This window comes from Gracilinanus agilis, chromosome 5, assembly GCF_016433145.1.
Source record: "Gracilinanus agilis isolate LMUSP501 chromosome 5, AgileGrace, whole genome shotgun sequence".
Lineage (NCBI taxonomy): Eukaryota > Metazoa > Chordata > Mammalia > Didelphimorphia > Didelphidae > Gracilinanus > Gracilinanus agilis.
This window is the reverse complement of record NC_058134.1, coordinates 76,946,570-76,958,119: the sequence shown is the minus strand read 5'-3', so window position 1 is coordinate 76,958,119 and position 11,550 is coordinate 76,946,570. Positions and strand designations below refer to the sequence as shown.

At 45.6% G+C, this 11,550-nt stretch overlaps 1 protein-coding gene across 1 annotated transcript; it reads left to right on the top strand.

Moving 5' to 3' along the window:
- The first annotated feature begins 8,966 nt into the window (after positions 1 to 8,966).
- Positions 8,967 to 11,513, top strand: FZD8 (frizzled class receptor 8). Its single transcript, XM_044677901.1, has one exon. The coding sequence runs from the start codon at positions 9,347 to 9,349 to the stop codon at positions 11,477 to 11,479; it is 2,133 nt and encodes a 710-aa protein (XP_044533836.1). The 5' UTR covers positions 8,967 to 9,346; the 3' UTR covers positions 11,480 to 11,513.
- The last annotated feature ends 37 nt before the right edge of the window (positions 11,514 to 11,550 follow it).

Genomic DNA, 11,550 nt, shown 5'->3' with positions numbered 1-11,550 from the left:
GAAAGAAAGAAAGAAAGAAAGAAAGAAAGAAAGAAAGAAAGAAAGAAAAGAAAGAAAGAGAAGAAAGAAAGAAAGAGGAGAAAAAGAGAAAAAAGGAAGAAAGAAAGAAAAAGAGAGAGGTGGAGAATGAGAGGGAGAGAAGGAAAGAGGGAGGGAGGGAATAAAAGGAGGGAGGGAGAAAAAGAGAGGCAGGAAGGAGAGAGGAGAGGTTAATTCTCTAAAATCAAAAAGGAATCACTGCACAGTGGAAAGAGTATTCAATATGGAGCCAGATATGGGTTTGAATTCTGAGCCCAATACTTAACATATATGCAATCTAATTACTTCTAGATCCACTTAATATTTGCATAATCTCAGTCAAATCATTTAAACTTCCAAGCATGGTTTTCTCATCTTTATAATGGAGGAACTGGCCTGGATTATCTCTAGGTTTCCTCCCTGCACTTTGGGTCTATGAAAGTAGCAGAGATGGGAGAGGAATCCAAGACTTCTGAGTGGATGTAGGGCTATTTCCACTATACCACACAGCCTTAAATAAATGCTGATAAAGGCCAGATCCACAGAAGCCTGAGAATGAGAGTTGGACTATCTTGCAAATGATGGTGTTTTTGTGTGAAATTGTCCATCTTTTTACAAATCTGAAGTGTGTGCATGGATATTGATTCATCTAATTCTTCTGTTTTAGGCATGAGTTGTTTGTTCTCTTGCTTTATTTATACTTTCAACCAGTAGGTGGGACTCAGCATGTGAGTCCACCAATCAGCAAGCAGTGACCAGGGAAGTTCTTCTAGTCACAGCATTCTAACAACTACATCAACCGGATTTACCTAACCTTATGAATCCCCACTAAGAGCAAATCTGAGACCTGGGGCCTCAGATTAATCAGGTAGAAGTGATTACATCTGCCCGAGTCTACTGTGATTATGTCTTTGCTGTCATCAAGTTCCACCTTTGGAATGTATCTTTTTAGCCATCTAGCACTGCCATTTGGTGAACTAATTGTGACCAAGGTGTATCTGGGAGGTGTGGAACATCAGTACTAAAAAGAACAAGTATCATTGGCATGTTTCCTCTGACAGGAGCCTTTATGTGTTGTCCTACCAGTCTTGAGTTTAGATATGATCATGACAAACAGGTTGGCCAACAAGTGATGAATTAGAGGGAAGGGGCAGCCAAAGAAACTCCACTATTATATAGAAGGGAAACCATTTCCCCAAACAAAGGAATGAAGTACTAGGGAAATCAATTCAAATCTTTCTATCATACCATAATGATACTTGAGTTGATGAGCTTTGATCATCTAGTAAAATATGGGAGAAAAGAAAATATGGTGGTCCAATCAATCAATCACCAGACATTTGTTAAGTACTTCCTACATGCTAGGCACAATGCCAGGTATTAGGGATATGAAGTCAAATATAGAAACAGTCCCTGTCTTCAAGCCTACATTCTATTTAGGGAGCTAATATGTACAGAATAAATATAAACAAAATATATACAGGAAAATTAGGGGGGAGCAATAATTGAATAATGAAATAAATGTTTGTTTCAGAGTTGAAGGGCTTGGGTTCAAGACCTGACTGCTATTTATTTAACAAGGAAAAACTTGGATAAGTCATAACTTCTCGGGGGCTGTTTCCTCATCTTCAAAATGAGGAGGTTGGACAAAATAGTTTCTTTCAGCTCAAAATCTATGGTCTAATATCTTACTAATGCAGACACTTCGAATGGACTGTTGTTCATCCTTTGTTTTGTCACCTCATAGTCTCCTGCCCTCCATTCACCGATTCAATAAATGTGCACTGAATGCCTCTTGACTGCAGAATTATATACTATGCAAGACTTCAGAAGGATGCCAGACTAGCAAAGGAATATCAGCCATATACAAATAAGTTAGACCCTAGCACTCTATATTAGCATTTCCTTACCCAATGCAGAGCAGAAGCCCTTCACACCCAAGCAGATAGTTTCATGTCTTAGTATGGCTGAAAAAAAGTTCCTCATCTGGAAGCCAACCTTCCAGGGATGATCTAAATCTGTCTGAGTTAGCCCATGCAAGGCAGATCCCTCTCCACATGAAGGCTCTACTCAAAGCCCTTCTACCCTGATAGACCTACTAGAGCTCATGCTCCACTGACAAAGCCTGGGAGAATCCAGGGTCAAATTCTTGGTGATATATCAGAAGAAAGCACATAAATTCAGAATGTAAAATAATGCATCTGGGCATAGAAAAGGTGTAAGCAAAGCGTCAAGTGTAGTATTATGATGAGGGGAAAGATGCTGATATCAGGAGTAGAGTTTCACTACCCCTGTCTCATCCTTAGCCTCAAATAGTAATTTGTTCCCAAGTGCAAGCAAAGATTGCACCAAAAACAAAACAATTACAAGTATTGACACTCATGTGCTGGAAAATTTATATTTATTTTATAATGACCTGGATAAGAAACGATGGATTAAATGATAATGGATCACTGATAAAAAATGATTGGAAAAAGTTAATAAAAATAATGGAAATTCTTTTAAAGAAAAAAAAATGACTAAGGTGCACCATCTGCCAAGTATTGTTCTAAGTACTGAGACTACAAAGGCAAAAACTGGTGATATTCCTGCCTTCAAGGAGCTTATATTCTAATGGATGAATTGACATGTATAGGTGAATGAGAGCCAAAGAGGAGTACTTTGAAGGTTATCAGAATTGTAAGTAGGGTCCAATATAAGGGGCAAGTAGCCTTTTTATTACAACTCTAACAATTTCTATCCTTGGCTAACTTCTAACTTCATTGTTTTGTTCTTGTTCTTTTAGACTTTGCCCTTAACAATGGATTGTTGGTATGCCTATGTACATTTTTTATTGATTTTCATGATGTGTATGTGTTTACAAATATCTGTAACTCAAATTGCCTGATCTTATTATCCAGTAACTTCTTTAATATTAAAGTTCTGTGACTTCAACAAGTTTTAAAATTCCTCCTGAAAATCATCAGTAGAATAAGAAATTAGAGATGGGATCAGTAATAATTTTTTTTCCTTCCATCACACTCAGTTTTCCTCATAAAAGCAGACCCATCACACATTGATAGCATCCTTTTTCTAAAAGTAGCTTAATTGTCTTAAAGGATACCTAAAAATAATGTGTGGAAGAAAGACACTAGACTAATTTTATACACAGTCATATTAACATCAATAATAAACCAGTCAGTATTTACAGAATACCCACTGTGTTCAGAGAACTGTATTCGATTAGTTAGAAAGAAAAAGAAAACCATCTCAACTACCCTGAATATGTGTGGTCTACACCCTTCATAAACCTGGACTAACAATGTTATATCTACCTAAAGCTCAATTTCTAGCAAACAACTTTGTATTACTGTCTACTACAAGATTTTGATCTGGTCCATACTGCAGTTTAGTTAAGTATGAGAAGCAATACCACTGCTTCTAGAAATGTGTTTAGAACAATTCTAAGACTTACCATGAAATAAAAGGAGCCAATCAAAGCAGTCATCAATTTATGAAAACAATTTCATCTTAGTAATTAGAGTTTAGCTACACTGAATTGATGATCCAACAGCCTGTATTTTAACAAGTCCCTAAAAATGAACTTTTTTAGATAAGCTATATTGTGGGTGGGTTTTGAAATGAAATAGCTATGTACCTGTGTAATGTGGAGAACTGAAATCACTATCCAAATAATTAAATCCAAAAACCTCACTTATGCCTAATGTGGTCTAAAAGTGAATGGGAGGATAATTGCACCAATTATCCTGCCAATTCAATTCTCAGCACCTTTTTTGTTCCTCATTCAGCTATACATTTTCTCAATTCTCAGCTTCACCTGGTACCAGGAACCACAGCAACAGTCCTTTCTTGAGATGAGACCTTTCTCCTGAAGTACTGAGGAAATTGCCTTTTTTTAAAAAGGAAAAGAAACTGGTTTTAAGATCCCTGTAGAAAAGGGCAAGAAATAAGAAGTCAAGCTCTTTTATAACATGAGACAAATGAGAAAACAAATATTAATGCTACCCCCTTGCACACCCCAAACCCAGATTTTAAAATACTAAGACACCAGAAAACTATTTGATGACAATATAATCTTCCAATATATCATTATTGTTATTATTATATTATATTTATTTATTAATATATTCTTCCAAAATACAATATTTATTAATTCACCCAGAAAATATTTCCTTTACAAGAAATAAATGATCTTTTATGAGAGATACCTCAGAAATGGCCCCCAGGAGATTTCTGTTTAATACCTGGGCTATCTCATTTTACCTCCTTCCACAAAAAAGACATATGATAGACAGGCCATCACTTGAAAGGGATTTAAATGTTGGAACACATTTTTAAATACTGAATTTTTAATATCTTGCTACCTACTAAGAAAAAATACTTTTTCAAAAGTTTTTTACTCTTGTGACAGTTGGAAATGTGGAATAGAATCCTATCTAACTTGACAATCAATACTTCTGCAAAAAAAAGGTTCTACCTGAAACAGATCCTTGTCTTCATATGCTGGTACTACTATATTTATATGAAGTTCAGTCAATAGACATCTGTTCAGACACCCTATAGAAACTGTACTCTTATTTTCCAGGGGGCAAAGATACTCCTATCTTCTCTCCCCACCCCACCCCCACCCCACCCCCAAAAAATAAACAGCTGCTATACTGATATTTTTAATTTGTATCATTCATCCAAGTTACTGTGGTTTCCTTTAATTGACCCTTTACTCTCTCCTACACAAATGGTTTCTTAAGTAATCTTGTCTCATTTCGGCTTTCAATCATGAAAATTTTCTTTTAATTTTTTAATTTTAATAACAAATTTTCACTTACATTTTCCAAAGTCATATGATCCGTATTGTCTCCCTTTCTTCTTCCCTCCCCTCCTCCTGGAGCTGACAAGCAATTCAATCTGGGTTATACATGTATTATCATGCAAAATATATTTCCAAATTATGAAAAAAATTTAAAATTAACAGTAACAGAGATATTGGTTAAATCTTCTAAATTAAAACACTTTTTTTCTTTGACCACTTATTATGACAAATAAATACCTTAGAAATCAAACCTTAGAATACTCTAGTTTCTATATTTTCAACATATTTAAGACAACTTATAAATAATTTAATGTGGACTGGGTAGATGGATTTACTTTCTAAATTTAAAAAAAAGTATAAATCTGATGGTTAAAGCTAAAAGCAACCATTTTCAACCTGTTTGGGGGAAAAAAAATCAAGACTTTTCTTCCAAAATTCTGGTAGATTCATATACTGTAACTCTAACCTTTAATATTTGACATTTCCATGCTGAAACAGAGCAGTGGAAACTTTTCTGAATCTGTGTTGCTTTTGGAAACCAGCACCTCACATCTGCTGTCTCTGCAATGCAGTGTCCAAGCTGGGTGTAAAAGGTTATTTTATAATTGCCACTGCAGATGATATCAGAATCATAACTGTCACCCTGCGGCTCCATCTTCCTAAGAATAACGATCTTTTGAACAAGTCACAAGTATGTGATTTTCTGAATTAATACCTTCCACAGATGGAAATACAGACTTTGTGTTTAAGAAAAAGAAAACCAAATCCAAGGCTACTTACTGAAAGTAAAGGTAGTCTCTGCAGACTGAGTCTAACTGCTTCTACTGCATTTGTTAATATTTCTGGAAAGTCTTTGATTTTCCTAAGGAATTTCCTTCCTCACCATCACCTCCCCATGCAAGAAGTTTAGCAATATCCTCACTATCCTTCACAAAAGGTGGTGAGGTATAGAGACATGATTGCAATTCTTGGTGAAAACACTACTTTTACCAAAAGAGAAGCATTCTACCTATGAGAATGCCCTGCATAAGGAGATAGCTGAGCTAAGCAACTGAAAGCAGGAGGTGTAAGGCAAAGATTCCATTAGTTCAAGAATTCTATAAATGCTGCTAATTACTATTTTTTTTAGTTTTATGACATGTGCTAGTTTTGTTTTCAAAAAAAGGGGAAAATAATCTGTACTGGCCTCAGATGTACCATCAATTCTTCCTTTCCGTGCCCACACCCACACCCCCACAACAACTTTTGTTTTCTAACACTACTTATTCCTGGTTTGAAACCTGACAAATAGCAAAAATTTAGCAACCAAAAAAAAAAAAAAAGAGAAAGAAAGAAAGAAAAAGAAAAAAAGTATTTTGCCACCCTCCTGGCTAACTGAAATGCTTGTTCCTGAGATTACAGTAATTACAGCCCCAGCATGAGCTCCATACAAGCGCTAAATGAAACAGCAGATCAATTAAAAAATAAACACTCCATTCTAGGAGTAAGACAACCCCCTGGGACGTCCTAACAAGCGTAAATGAACCTGCCAGGCAGCCTGCCCCTCCACCCCGTTCCCTGCTCTCTTATCTTAAGGTGGGTTGGAGGAGTTAGCAAGGGGAAGGGTTAATTGGCAGGGTAACAAGCTGCAGGTAAAAGAAACCTTGGTCCCCATTCCTCCCCGCACCAAGATCACGAATTCAACTTCAACCTGCTCACCCTGAAGGCTAAGCCTCAACTTTCCAGGGGTCTGACTGCTCTGAGTAAATGGTGGATTAGGAAGAAGGGAGAAACTGTGGTGAAGACGACGAGCCCATATGGAATTTTGAACATATGCTTATACGATGAATGCCTATTTCCAAAAGTTTGTTTCAGCAAATGGATGGAGTTTCACAGTCGAGTAGTGTTGTAGATTCAGAGGTAATCCAAGAGGAGGCAAAGTTTTCCATTTGGCTATGACCAGTGATTTGGGTACTGGTGGTGGTAGGATGAGGAATGGAATAGTTTGCAGTGATTTAAGTTTTGTGCATATCTCTATATTTCTTTAATGTCACATAACAATCATATACATGTATATGTGTGTGTACTGTTTATCTTTTCAAACTGAACCTCTAGCTTCCAGAAATGAATGTCTACTAAATCAGATGCCCCACTTGCTCTTACAAGCCCTTCTCCCCTATGGATAGGATAACCGGCACCAAATATAAACGGCAAATTTCTTCAAAATACCAGTAGCTTATGACCCAAAGAAATGTCTGGTTTCAAAGGTAATTTGGCATTTACTTAGTTTAATACCCCCTTTTTTTTTAATTGAGGAGGAAACCCAGGTCCAGAGAGGTGATGACTTGCTCATGTTCAGTTTAATGGGAGGGACCACTGCTAGAAGACCCATCCAGTGAACTCTTCCAAATCATTGTGGCCCATGGGTCACTCCTGTGGTGATCCATGTCACATCTCCTTCTAAGATCCCCAAGAGAAACTCTCGTTGGGATCATGAGTTTAAAAAAAAAAAGTCTGCTTTCTCATAAAGTAAAAGGGTGCAACTAAGCCCCCTTCTATCCCAAAGTCTTTTGAACTCACCTGGCCAGGCCTTTTCTACTCCGTAGAAACTTCCTAAGAAGTTGCCATTTAAGGCTGTTTCACTGAGTGCTGGAAGCGCACAGAGAACTCCGGAGCCTCCTCCAAAAGATATCACTCACAGGAAAAGCCGGAGCTGGGTCAAGACCACTAACACAGTTTCATTCACGTCTGGATATTGAAACTTTATTAACCTGTTACTTGGAAGATGAGCGCTGGACAAGGTCACACTCATCCCCAAATTACAGAGCCTAGGAATTGGGTGTAGGGACACCCTGCTCCTGAGGTGTGCAAAGAAAAAGATGCTAACCATACATAGGTTTACCCAGAGAAGAGAGAGAAGCGGTATTTTGGTTCGCTGTTACGTTTTTTCGGAGCAGTTTAGGAAGAGGATTCTAGGCTTCCTTCGGAAAACCACAGCTTGAACTAGCACAAGACGCACATCCACCGGCCCCCTCACCCGGCTCCAACCCCGCCCTTCCCAGATCTCCATCACCAAAGTGTCGGTAAGTTCATCTTCCAAGCATTTAGACTGCAATATAGAGAACCTCCTTAAGTGGGGTTGAGACTTGGGAGTCCCTGGTCTCCGCCCCCTCTTCCGAAAGATAGGCTGACTTAACCCAGGAGGCGGAGACTGAGTCAGCTTCGTATAAATATTCATGAGGACCGCGGCTAGAAGCAAGCAGGGGCTGGAGACTGGGAAGTTGTGTAAAGGGCGCTGCTCCCGCGGAGGAGACAGCAGCAGCAGCAGCAGAAGAAGAAGCTGAGAAAGAAGAAGCTGAGGAAGAAGCAGCAGCAGCAGCAGCTCAGGTGTTCGGGGTTTGTTTTTTAACAAGAGGCCTGACTGCCTACGACTCGGTGCGTCCCCTAACAGCACCGCCACGACTTTTACCTGGAGGGGGGAGCCATTTGCCCCGCACTCGCTGAGAGCTGAGCTGCAAGCGACAGCAGGAGGGCACTGACTAACCGCTGCAGAGTTCCGAGAAACCCTGCTTGGCGGCTCGACTTTTATAAAGGAAGGGAAATTTGTTTGCTAGTCTCGGGGTGTTCTTAGCGGGAGCAGAAAAAAGCTGGAAAGGCTCATTTCGAGACCTGGGGAGTTTGTATATATTTGCTCAGCCATCTTGACTTTGCATCACGGGGAGCGGAGGCGAAACTTGCGGCCACACCACCTTCTGTGCTCAGCAAAGTCAGGGGCAGCCCAGAAGCAGCCGGGGAAAAAGTGGCTGCGGCCCGAAAGAAGAGAAAAAAAAAAGCAAGTGCAATAACTGGAGAACGATGAGACTGCGACTGGAAACACTCCTCCGGGCGGACTGAAACTGGACCTGAAAAAATTTTAAGGGGGGGAAGGGGAGAGAACCCCCCCGGGGAGGATTGCTGGGCTTTTCTTACTCCCCCCCCCCCCGATTTACTCCATTCCAAACCGCAAAGGAACTGCTGTGGGACTTGGAGAAGGGGGGGGAGCGCGGGGGTGGCGCTTTCTCTCCCCCCGCCCCTGGCTCCCGGGGAAAGGAACCGCTACTGAGACTTGAAGCGGGTGGGGGGCAGGGGGGAGGGAGGGAGGGAGGTTTGGATTGATTTCCTCATCTAGCTTCCCGGACAGTGAGACTTGGAACTAGCCGCTGGCTGGGGAGGCTAGGGGGGCGCAATAGGCAGCTCCATTTACGACCCATTTCTCCCTGGAGAAGCCAGAGACCTTCGAAGAGGGGCAGGGGGAGGGCCCAGCAAGAGAGAAGCCCCCGCTGGTACTCGGGGAAGCTTGGAAGGCGCTCGCTGCAGGGCTTGCTCGCCAGGCTACTCCTTTCCCTCTCCCTCCCTCTTTCACTCCATTCTCCACCCCTCCAGCAGCTCCCGCGGTGCAGGGAGAGATTTGGGGAGAACTAGTAAGCGTGGCGAGAGGGACACTTGGAGGACTCGGGGGTGTGCGAGTCTGCCGACTGGGCCGTATACGAGGAGCCAAGTATGGAGTGGAGTTACCTGTTGGAAGTCACCTCCCTGATCGCTGCCTTCTCCCTGCTGCAGCGTTCCAGCGGGGCGGCCGCCGCCTCGGCCAAGGAGCTGTCGTGTCAAGAGATCACCGTGCCCCTGTGCAAGGGCATCGGCTACAACTACACCTATATGCCCAACCAGTTCAACCACGACACGCAGGACGAGGCCGGCCTGGAGGTGCACCAGTTCTGGCCCCTGGTGGAGATCCAGTGTTCGCCCGACCTCAAGTTCTTCCTGTGCAGCATGTACACGCCAATCTGCCTGGAGGACTACAAGAAGCCGCTGCCGCCCTGCCGCTCCGTGTGCGAGCGGGCCAAGGCCGGCTGCGCCCCGCTCATGCGCCAGTACGGCTTTGCCTGGCCGGACCGGATGCGCTGTGACCGGCTACCCGAGCAAGGCAACCCAGACACCCTATGCATGGACTACAACCGCACGGACCTCACCACCGCCTCTCCCAGTCAGCCCCACCACCACCATCCGCCGCCACCGCCGCCGCCGCTACCCGGCGAGCAGCCGCCCCCGGGCTCCGGGCACCATCGGCCCCCGGGGGGTCGGCCTCCGCACCGGGGCAGCGGCGGCGGCAAGAGTTCGGAGGCTGCAGCTCCCCCAGCCCGGGGCGGAGGCGGGAAATCCCGGGCCCCAGGCAGCGGCTCCTCCCCCTGCGAACCGGGTTGCCAGTGTCGTGCGCCCATGGTGTCTGTGTCCAGCGAGCGGCACCCGCTCTACAACCGGGTCAAGACAGGGCAGATCGCCAACTGCGCCCTGCCCTGCCACAACCCTTTCTTCAGCCAGGATGAGCGCGCTTTCACGGTCTTCTGGATTGGTCTATGGTCAGTGCTCTGCTTCGTCTCCACCTTCGCCACTGTCTCCACCTTCCTCATTGACATGGAACGCTTCAAATACCCTGAGCGACCCATCATCTTCCTCTCTGCCTGCTACCTCTTCGTCTCCGTGGGCTACCTGGTGCGCCTGGTGGCAGGGCACGAGAAGGTGGCGTGCAGCGGAGGGGCGGCGGGAGCTGGCGGCGCGGGCGGGGCCGGCGCCGGGGCGGGGGCGGCTGGGGCTGCGGCTGGGGCTGCTGGGGGCCCGGGCGGGCGGGGCGAGTATGAGGAGCTGGGCGCAGTGGAGCAGCACGTGCGCTATGAGACGACGGGCCCGGCGCTGTGCACCGTGGTCTTCCTGCTCGTCTACTTCTTTGGCATGGCCAGCTCCATCTGGTGGGTGATCCTGTCGCTCACCTGGTTTCTGGCGGCGGGCATGAAGTGGGGCAACGAGGCCATAGCGGGCTACTCGCAGTACTTCCACCTGGCCGCCTGGCTGGTGCCCAGCGTCAAGTCCATCGCGGTGCTGGCGCTCAGTTCTGTGGACGGTGACCCCGTGGCTGGTATCTGCTACGTGGGCAACCAGAGCCTGGACAACCTGCGGGGCTTCGTGCTGGCACCGCTGGTCATCTACCTCTTCATCGGCACTATGTTCCTCCTTGCCGGCTTCGTGTCGCTCTTCCGCATCCGTTCGGTCATCAAGCAGCAGGGAGGTCCCACCAAGACGCACAAGCTGGAAAAGCTCATGATCCGCCTGGGCCTCTTCACCGTCCTCTACACCGTGCCCGCCGCCGTCGTGGTCGCTTGCCTCTTCTACGAGCAGCACAACCGCCCCCGCTGGGAGGCCACCCACAACTGCCCCTGCCTGCGGGACCTGCAGCCGGACCAGGCCCGCCGGCCAGACTACGCCGTCTTCATGCTTAAGTACTTCATGTGCCTCGTCGTGGGCATTACCTCGGGCGTGTGGGTCTGGTCTGGAAAAACGCTTGAGTCGTGGCGGGCCTTGTGCACCCGCTGCTGCTGGGCCAGCAAGGGAGCTGGTCCCGGTGGAGGAGCCGCCGCTGCCGCCGCTGCCGTAGGCGCGGGAGGAGGAGGAGGGGGAGTAGGAGGGGGAGGCGGCGGAGGAGGAGTGGGGGGAGGCGGCGGCGGGGGAGGAGGAGTGGGAGGCGGAGGAATGGGAGGAGGGGGCTCTATGTACAGCGATGTCAGCACTGGCTTGACGTGGAGATCGGGCACCGCCAGTTCGGTGTCCTATCCCAAACAAATGCCATTATCCCAGGTCTAGAAGGGGGGCGGGAGTGGGCAAAAGGAGAGGACTTCTTGGAAAAGGACGAGGCGGGGGTGAGAAGAAGAGGG

What these genes read in the sequence shown, in the direction of transcription:
- FZD8 (XM_044677901.1), top strand. Translation starts at nt 9,347, where the DNA reads ATGGAGTGGAGTTACCTGTTGGAAGTCACCTCCCTGATCGCTGCCTTC.